At 44.2% G+C, this 10,454-nt stretch overlaps 1 protein-coding gene across 4 annotated transcripts in view; it reads right to left on the bottom strand.

The window, feature by feature from the left end:
- Positions 1–238: 238 nt before the first annotated feature.
- The window catches only part of UBE2H (ubiquitin conjugating enzyme E2 H), a 108,657-nt gene continuing 98,441 nt past the window's right edge, over positions 239–10,454 (bottom strand). For all 4 annotated transcript variants that reach the window (XM_045864275.3, XM_045864274.3, XM_064574957.1 and 1 more), the window contains 2 exons: positions 9,714–9,842; positions 239–4,550 (listed from right to left, as the gene is read on the bottom strand). In XM_045864275.3, coding sequence (XP_045720231.1) covers positions 4,426–4,550; positions 9,714–9,842 — 254 coding nt within the window. In that variant the 3' untranslated portion in view covers positions 239–4,425. The remainder of the gene's footprint in view (positions 4,551–9,713; positions 9,843–10,454) is intronic.

Here is a 10,454-nt window from a genome sequence, read left to right as displayed (position 1 = left end):
TGCAGAGACAGGACTCTGGAGGTGGGGCCTCAGTTACGACCGTCTAAAGGGAGTGTCACCCTTCCCACACTAACCCAGTTACCTGCCTCTGTAAGAGCTTCTCACTCAGAAACAAAAATAAGCCAATGTCTGCTGCTGAGAGGAGTCAGATGAATAAGGAGGGAGTTGTTTTTAAGAAAGGGCTAAGTAATCATTGAGGCTATCATCTTATTGATCAAGGTCCAGCCATTTGCCAAGGTATATACACATTTTATTTAAAAAAGTTTACAGTTTTCATTATACACAACTATTAAGAGGTTATAGTCAGAGGAGGCATTTGTCCTGTTGACAGAAGTGCCCACTAGATCATCACAATGCAAGGAAAATGGTGGAAGGGAGGAGATAGGGCAAGGAAAAAATAAGCGATAAAAAGCTTAGATTTCAATTAAGGGCTGGTAAGTCCCTTTTCTCTTCAAGTATCACACAATATGTACCAAATACAATCAGTAAATAATGGCCATTTCTTCCCAAGCCCACAGCCAAGACGAGTATTTGCTGAAGTGAAGTCCTGGCCCTTCCTCAGATGGGTGGAGACCCTGCCCGCCCAACGACGGTGAGCTCCCCCTTCCCCCAGGGGCCTCCACCCCAATCCTGGATGGAATTGCCAAGGTGTTCAGTGGCCAGAGAAAATATGAACATGGATTCAGAAGTCCAAAGAAAACGCAGGTCTTTGCGCTCAATCAGAAATGATTTGATTTTAGTCAAGAAGGCCATGAACCCGGTTAGGAAGTTGGTAAAAGGAAATGGAACTCTAACTCGTTAATGGCTTTCACTTTTTCTGATTGAGTCCCTAGAACGTAGAAGGGCCATGCGCCATTTAAAATCAAACACCAGTTTCCAGAAACTTGGTGTCTAGAAACTTCACCCATGAAGGCTAGCAGAGGATCTGTCTTTCATGATTCTCAGCCATAACAGGAGGCCTAATGAAAAGCAAGTGTCAGGCCAAGGCCAACGAGGGCTTCAGGGAGCATTCTGAGGAGAAAAAAAAATTCCTTCGAGGGGAGACACTCCTCAGGAGCTTAGATCAGCCAGTTGGCAACGAGAACAGCTTCTGAAGTGGAAGAACGGCGTTAGGTACTGGAGAGACATATGGCAACTTCTGAGAACTACCTTACTAGTATAAAATGCTGGTTGAAACTGCACAGTCACCTCAAGGAGGGCGATAAGATCGAAGACAAAAAGAGCAAAATGCCATCGTCTCGCTTGGCTACCACGAAATGCAACCCCCCAGGCCCCAGTGCTGGGGCTGCCAGAGGGCAGCGGGCTCCGGGCTCCGGGCTCGGGGCTGCGGCCGCCTCGCTTCTCGGTTTTGGCGAGAGCTTGAGCTCGGTCATTTGAACAGGGGCAAAGGATGGCTTGCGCCGGTCAACCACAAAAACTTCAAAAACGATGGTACACTAAGAAAGGGAGGGAAACTGCGAGAAGCAACTCTGACCTGCTACCACCACCTTTAAAAGCAAGCTTTTCTGAGTGTTATGACGGGAAACCTGGAAAAGCTTGTGGTGCTGTCACCCCCGCTTCTAGTACTGTATCATCGATCACTGGGGGCCAGAGTCCTCTGATTCATAGCCAGGCTTTCTTCCAGCTCCCTCTGTACCTAGAAGCATGGTCTCCTTCTCCTACCTACCTCTCCCAGGTACAGGAAGGGACAAAAAGTTAGCATAAAAAGGGATTCTGTTCAACTCATCAAAAACCAATTTCTCAGAGGAGAGGAAAAGCCCCACACACAGCCGAAAGCATGCATGGGACCAAGGTTAGTGCCCAGAAAGGATAGATTTGCACAGAATGAGAGGGTACAGAGTGATCTGGGTAGCAAATTCCAGGAGCTTCCTGTGCTAACAGGGAAGCCTCGTTACACCTTCATCAGACAGATTTGGATGGACAGACACACACGCACACATGCTGCAGCCATACTCAGATCCGCTTCTTAACCCCCGTGACCTCCCCCGACACGTCTTCATTTGGAAATTCCGCACCACCAGACTCCCAGTGCCAGGGCGTTCACTCTGCGGCGAGCCGATGTCTTTTTCGAGAAAAAGGTATTTAGTCGGGGAGCAGAGCCATGGCTCACATACATTCCCCAAAACTTGGCTCTACTTGTTTTGTTGGTTTTGTCAAGATTAAAAGCAATTACTATTTGGACATTATTTTTTTTGAAAGGTAATTAGAACACTATTGTTTATACAATATTGAAAAAATACAATTTTTTATTGTTTGAACTCAAACCACCACCCAGCACTTTAAAGCCTACCCTAAGTCGCACCTACAATTTAAACGGTTATAGCACAAGCAACTGCTACTTGGGCAGGTAAGCAGGTCGGACAAGGCCAGCAGAGACCCTCCCTCCCCCAAAGTAATGAGAAGACAACGCGCTAGAGAAGTTAAAGCACACCATTCCATGTTAAATAGTTAACACTACCCCTCCAACAAGCCACAAATGCTAGATAGATAACTCAGTACGGTTAACTAACCACAGCCCTACTAACTGCACTTTAAATTTTTTTTTTTTTTAAAGAAAACCTTTTTGCTTCATGCCCGTAATTAACATAAAATAAGTAAATTCTTTGTCTCTTATTTAGGAAAATAATCATGCTAAAAGCAAGTTGTACTTTATATAGATTTTCAAAGAAAAGATTGATTGTGCTTTTTGAATAAAAAAAGATAGGATATCTTCCAACCTCATTGACTCCAATCTTGTGGAACAGATAGCACTTCTAAACTAAAAACACACACCAGAAAGAAAAATTCAATTATCCCAGTGGGACGTTCAAGAATTGTCTTTTAGAAGGTTTCAGAATTGGCTAATTCTGCTATTGTCCTATTGGTTGTGGCAAAAAAGGGATACAGACTTGCTGTCTAAGGTTCTCCAAATTCAGTAGGTAACACACTCATATCTGAAAAGAAACTCTGCCGGCAACCTGGACATATGGTGAGCTGAGTAAACATTTGATTAACAGGCATTTTAAACTGTCTGATTTCCTCTTTAACACATACAGGAGAGAATATATTCTTCCTTCAACACCTGTTCTACTGCATCGTATTTCTCAACTCTTTCCTCCTATTCAGTCCCGCTCTGAAAAAAGTGGTTTGTTTTTCCCGCGTACAGTCCCTTTGGGTACAAGGACCTTTACTTGTTCCAATTATTACTCATTTTAAATTTAGAATGTGTGTTGGGTCTAAAATACCCATTTCCCACTCCCACAAGCAGATGATGACCAGGCTGCTGCCTGCCAAGAGCAGCAGAAGGGAAAACAAAACCAAAAACATTAATGAGAGTACCCGGGCCACCAGACGGGTCTTCTTGCCGAGTCTAATGGTCCACTGAGCGGCTGTCCAAGGAGGCCATCTCTTGGGAGGTGAAGATTAAATTTGCAACCTAAGCACAATTCACACACACACACACCATTAAAAAAAAAATAGAACAACAACAAAAAAAACTGGAAAGGAAAGGAGGGGGCGGGGGGGAAAGCTCCAACCCGAACAAAAACACCCACAACCACCCTCAAATTTAAAGCTCTTAGTCCAGGGTAGCAGTCTCAAAGTGGCCAATAGGATGAGGATGTGACTCTGCACGTGCTGGAGGAGATGAACACCTTCCCAGTCACTTTACTCCTCCTGTCCTGTCCTGTCCCCTCAAAAAGGTATGGATTACAAGCTCTAGCCCAAGAAAAAGAATCAGGTTCAGAAAACACTTCCAAATGGTTCTCCAAAGCAGAACACTTGTGGCTGCAGGGCCTGGTAGTGAGACAGGCAGGAATCTACATATAAAAGTACTTAAAATCCAGAGTCAAAAATTGTTTTATGTTTCAATACTCCAATTAGCTCCCTGCTTGATAATGTTACTCCAGACACGGGGCCACCTGGGATTCACAGGTAGGAGCGGCTCGGGCTCTGACGTGGCTGGCTCTACACGCTCCCCCAGCAGGCCTGGTCCTCCCCCAGCGCCTCCCGTCCATTTTGAAAAAGCACTATTCTAGCATCACACCCAAGAGCTGGTGGGTTTGGTTTGTTTCTTTGGAACCATCAATAAAAGAAGCAACTTTTTTCCTGTTACTTTTACTCACGTCTACCTATCAGAGCGGCTGTTTCTTTTGATAGTTCAGTAGCACACAGGCTGACTTGGCCAAATGGACTTACGAATGCATGCATTCCGACCGCATATTGCTACCAAAGTGGAATGTGGGAATATGCTATGCACCTCAGGTTGAGAAATGACCAAGAAATCAAGATCTAAAGGGTGATATATAATATATATATATCAATGCTATTATTCATAAAAACCTTGTTTAGTAATAAAAAAAATTGCTTTGTTTAAATATGAATATTATAGTCTGCTTCTCATGGTTAGGAAATAATAGTCTTTCTGAAAAGCAGGTGCTTTTTCTACTACAACTCCATATCCTGGGCCTCATCTTCCGAAAAGTCAGACATAGAACTCTCCGACGAGCTGTCGCCGGTGCCCTCTTCCTGCTCTTTCAGTGCCTCCTCCGTTGCGTATTTCTGGATGTACTCTGCACAGGGGGCAGGGATAGAAAAAAACAGGGGCTGTGAGCAGGCACGCATGGGCTTCAGTGACCCCCGAAGCTGGCAAAGGCCCAGGCAAGCTCGAGCCTTCCTTACCTGACGGGGTATGGTCCCAGAAGCTAAGGGGAAAACCCCACGGAAGACGTCTCTGGAGTTCATGCATTTTGCCCCCTTAGTAAGAGGCAAAGCAGAACATCTGATTTGCAGGGGAGTAGATACATATTGCATCTCTAGCCCAGAACTCCCCTGGGCCATCACCTCCCAGGTGGATGTGTACGAGGCAGCCGGCCACCCTGGGCCTTGGCTTCGAGGCACGGGGAAGCCAGCAGGCGTGTCCAGGACAGTGTCTGGTGTGAACCAGCCTCCAGTTCAGCCGCCAAGCCACCCTCACTCTTGCCTTGGTGGTATGGCCGCGCTCCTCCAAACTCACAGGACTGGGTAAGTGTGAACCCTGTGCTTTCTTCTTCTTCTTTTTTAAAGATTTTATTTATTTATTTGACAGAGAGATAGAGAGCACAAGTAGGCAGAGGGAGAGGGAGAAGCAGACTCCCCGCGGAGCAGGGAGCCCGATGCCGGGCTCGATCCCAGGACCCTGAGATCATGACCTGAGCCGAAGGCAGATGCTTAACCGACTGAACCACCCAGGCGCCCCCCTGTACTTTCTTCTCATCTCTGTGTTAATAAAACTATTCACCCTCCCAGGTAGAACAGGACTAGTTATGATTCCATAGTAATTTATAAGGAAATCCCCTATCATTTTTAGACTTGCATTTATGTAATTACAGTCAGCCCAGATCTATTATTTTAGGAATAGATTTTAGTCTAAACAGATCCTGCCTGTCAGGTTTTTGAAGCAGTTGGTGCAAACAGTCTCTCAATCTGCTCAGGAATGAGCTGCTATCTGGAGACACAGTGAGCCTGAGTCACTTTATCACCTATTATTTACCTGAAGATTTATGCAGCTACAGCCTAGGCTGAATCTGCTGGCTGGAAGAAAATTTTAAGAACTGCTGAACAAACAAACTTGTACCTAAAACTCTAAGTGTATACTGTTTTTCAGTAAATAGCCAAGAGACAAGACAGAAACCTGTTCAGAGTGCCAGCAGGAGAGAAACACATCCTCACATCCTTACGCTTTGTTTTTCCTCCTGTGGAGTCACAGGGACTGAACACAAGAGTAAGAGAAGGAAAATGGCCAAATGAGCCTGCCAGATTGGAATAATATAACACAGGGGCCTAGCGAAGAATATTTTTGATATACTTAAAGGGTTGTTTATTTATTTATTTATCTAAAAAGATTTTATTTGAGAGGAGCACGAATGGAGGAGAGGGGCAGAGGGAGCAGCAGACTCCCCACTGAGCAGGGAGCCCGATGAGGGACTCGATCCCAGGACCCCGGGATCACAACCCAAGCTGAAGGCAGATGCTCAACTGACTGAGCTACCCAGGTACCCCTAAAGGTTTTTTTTTTTTTTTCCCAAGTCTTTTGGGGCATTCTTAGGCCCAGTTTTTCTTTTTTCTTTTCTTTAAGATTTTATTTATTTGACAGAGAGAGAGAGAGAGACAGCGAGAGAGGGAACACAAGCAGGGGGAGTGGGAGAGGGAGAAGCAGGCTTCCCACCAAGCAGGGAGCCCGATGCGGGGCTCGATCCCAGGACCCCGGGATCATGACCTGAGCTGAAGGCAGACGCTTAACGACTGAGCCACCCAGGCACTCCCACAAAGGGTTGTTTTAAAAGAAAAAAAAAAAAAGGAACAAAGAGAAAGAATATGTGACGGAGACTACATGTGGCCGAATCTGGCCCTTTACAGAAAAAGTTTACAGACTTCTGATTCAGAATCCTACAAATTCATTATAATGAAGTTTTAGGCAGAGATGAGATTCTAAAAGCTCCTGATTAGGTAAGAACTTACCTGAATTTACCTTTTGGAGAGAAATGTTTATTACAGTCCCAGAAATGCTATTTTTACCCTCTAATGGGTCAGCTACTTTGCTGCATTTGTAGAAAAAAGTTGCTGCACTTTGACACTTCTCTCTGACACTGTAAGGTGATACTGTTAGTCCTCCTTAGTATATTCGAGGAAATAAATAGTTTTAACTGCTTAGCTTACTAGGACAAGACCTTTCAGGAGACAGGAAAATGAAGAACAAGGTCATTCATGAGCAGGAGACAGATGCAGATAAAAGCAGTTAGCTGTCCAGTGCCATCGGAGGGAAGCATGGAGGAAGGGCCTCTGGCCTCTGAGACCGGGAAGGCAGGCACATCTGCGCTGACCCTTGAAGGAAGTCTCAGCCGCAGCACAGGACACGCCATTCCATGCGAAAGGCACAGCCTCGCCAAAAGCACATGGCAGGGGGCGCCTGGGGGGCTCAGTCGGTTAAGCGTCTGCCTTCGGCTCAGGTCATGATCCCAGGGTCCTGGGATCGAGCCCCACATCGGGCTCCCTGCTCAGTGGGGAGCCTGCTTCTCCCTCTACCCCTGCCTGCTGCTCCCCCTGCTTGTGCTCTCTCTCAAATAAATAAAAAAAAATCTTAAAAAAAAAAAAAAAAAAAAAAGCACAAGTGAGAAGGACGTGGCCAGTATGTCAGAACTACATTTGTATCTGAAGCAAATAAAGGAAAATGTATAGGTCTTGCTGTAGTTTGATGGTGAGTATATGGTTAAGTTAATCTCTAGGCTGAAACTTTCCCTAAGGAAGGGAATATAGTTGGGTATCTGAAATTCATCCAATGTGATGGTCCACATATTGCTCCATCTAGGAGTAAAGGCAAAGATGGAGCTCACACAAAGTGAGAGAAAGCCGTGAACGGCAGGTACGATGCCGCCCCAACAATATCTTTAGACAGCTCACTGGTGCCCATCCCACAGGCAGCTCCTATCTACATGATAAAAAACATCAAAAAAATGGGAGTGCTGACGAAAATCCATGGTAAGAAAGGTTACATACGCTGACCTGTGAGGCTAGCTACAGAAATGTCTGGTAGCAGCTTGGGAGGGAGTTCCCACATCTAGACACGTTTTTGGAAATCACCTACCTGCAGGGAATTATCTAAAGCAGTGAGGGGCGAATCAGCTCCCCAAGTGGGGAGGGAGGGTAAGGGAGGGCTGAATGACAGACTCTTGAGAGAATGACCACGTTTGGGAATGGAATGAGAAAGGTTTTCAGGAACGGAAGGGGCAAAATACGAGAGCCACAAAGAAGTCAGGAAAATGGGTCTTGAGCAGGGTGCATATGATTAGGAAGAAATGGGGTCACAGATTATCAGTAGAAGGGGGAAAACAAACTAGCAGGGGTTTAGGGCAAGGAAGTGAGAAGTTTGAAAATGACAGGAAATCAAGAGCAGGACAAAGAGGTCCTCAGGAGCAGACAGAGGCTTCTGAAAGGGGGAAGCCTCTGACAGGCTGGGTGCAGAGGAGAACCCAGTGCTGGGAGGCAGGGGAGAATTGGGAGAACAAGCCCCCAGGCTGGGGGCCAGGGGAGCGCATCTAAACCATCAGGATAGTTCTTACAGCCCTGATTTTCACATTACTCAGGAAGACAAAATGATAGCCAACATTGACATTTCAGAAAGCTCAATTCCCTAAGCTAGAGCTTGCCATTCTAAAATAAAAATGTAGATTGGATTCCTTTTGTAACTGGTACTATAGCAGATATGTACTAAAACAGGAATAGTGCTAAATTGCTGAGGCATAATTAATGTAAGAACTACAGAAATATGCTCCGCACGGAGATTATCTGTGGGCTGCAGACACTGTTAAGTGATTCCTGTGTCACAATTTTAATACAGTCTCATAATAGAATTTTATCTGGTTGAAACGGACTGTTCTTTTTCCCCCTTGAAATACATGTTTGGCTATACAGATATTCTGCTACATAAATTAGATTATTAATTTGCAAAGACACCTGAGGCCTAAATAAATTAATTGGAGATTTATTTCTATTTTATCTCAACAAAAGTACCAAACAGTACCCTACAGAGATCAGAGAAGAATGAGAAAACCAAAGGAAAACCTCAGATGCGCCTGTCTCATACTTGCACAGTTAAGAGTGAAGACCTATATATTCCAGGCTCTCACCTCTTGCAGATGGACCGCAGAAGTTGACAATCTGAACTGCTACATAGACGGGTAAGTCATGCTAACAATTAGGTAAATATGGATGCTTGCCATTTGGTAAGGAGAGTAGGCCTACTTTCATGACTTTGAATTCCGTGCTCGCTTCGGCAGCACATATACTAAAATGACTTTGAATTCCTTTCCTTTCTGGTGGAATTTTATCTAGACTTTTCACTACGAAGGTTCTCAAGCACACAGAGAGGTAAAAATGAACACCAGTAAACCGGTATAAAGTTACAGATGTTCTTCTGAAACCACAAGTTCATGTTAATGAACTTCATGTCCCATTAGCAGGTCAATGGTTTCAGAGTGAGAAAGGAGGATTCTAAATGGTAAAGGATGAGAAAACTAGCTCTCCTACCACAAGCACATTTCTACCTAGCACAGCACATTTCAAGTTTTACTAGAAAACTGGGCCCTGGGGCCAGATATCTGCAGCAGACAAGAAATGTGCCCAGATGTAAACTTTCTAAAGTAAACCAGTATGGGGCCAAGAAAAGAAGCCAGTTGGGTATTCTTAATTCAAGAGGTAAAATGATATGATAGAAAAAGCTTAAGGATAAATTTGGCATTTCCCAACTTCCAAAGTTAACAGCTTTCCTGACGGGCCAGGATGATACTGTCTGTAAACAAATGGGAGATTAGGCCTTTCATTTAATACATCACTCTCCAGCCCCAGTTTTCTAGTTTTACAAGACAAGAGGAAGCAAGTGAAGGCTAAGGTTCTTTTGGACAGGGGTCCACAGGGATTTCTGGGAGGGTCACATCCACCACCACCTAACAGGTGCCCCCCACTTTCTCATCTTCTCTTTTGCTCTTTCTCACTCCTTCTCGTCTTCCTTGCTGGGACCTTCAGCCTTCCGAAGGTGTCAATGACCCCTTGGAACTATAGGGGCTAGTGAGTTCTGCTCCAGCCCACAGACAGCGGTCTGCTTTAAAGGCCTGAGAAAAATTATTAACTAAGAAGGGCTTTTAACGATCAAAGCCCAATACACGTATTCTGTCTCTAGGTTAAACGATTTGCCTTCTTACCTTTGATTTTCTGCTTGTATTCTTCTGGTCGGTGGAGGTACATGGCCGCAGCATCACCATTGAGAGGATCTATGGGGTTGGGATAGGCCAACAACTGGGGCAGGAAGGACTCAAATATATTGGTAAGATCTGAAAAAACAAACAGAAATACGTCATGCATGGAAAAAAACAAATTCACCTAAAATTCACTTGAATTCAGTAGTCAAAACTGCTTATCTTCCGAAATGATCAACCACATGAAGTTTTCCATAAAAGTGCTCTGTTAAATGTGATCTCTATTACATATTCTTTTCAATACCAATTTTAAAATTTAAAACTTAAAAAATAAAATAAAATTTAAAACTTAATTTTACTTTGAAGAGTCAGATAAAGGTATACCTGATATTGGCTTTCAAAGGCAATTGTCCCAATTCTAATTCACTCCATGTTCTAAACTAAGAATTCAGACATAGTACATACATTGTTGAATTAAAATGCATGCCCCCAAACCTTACAGCACTCTACATTCTTATGAGTAGTTATCTCTTAGTATTGCCTTTTTCTACAGCTTTGAAAATGCCCACTCTGAAAAGTATTCAAGCGCCAGATCTCAAGAAGAACACAATTTTATACGCCTTGATGCTTAATTCAATTCTCATCACCTTTAATGGAGGTAAATATAATCAGTTTTCTAATTCTTCTGGCTAATGAAGGTAGGAACCTACATGGGCCACTTAAAATCACAGATAATCCTAAGATTTA

This window comes from Mirounga angustirostris, unplaced genomic scaffold (assembly GCF_029215605.1).
Source record: "Mirounga angustirostris isolate CCGP_5_RB_7025 unplaced genomic scaffold, mMirAng1.0.hap1 SCAF_12, whole genome shotgun sequence".
Taxonomy (NCBI): Eukaryota; Metazoa; Chordata; class Mammalia; order Carnivora; family Phocidae; genus Mirounga; species Mirounga angustirostris.
Note: the sequence above shows the minus strand (reverse complement) of the source record. Positions and strands in the feature narration are given on the sequence as shown.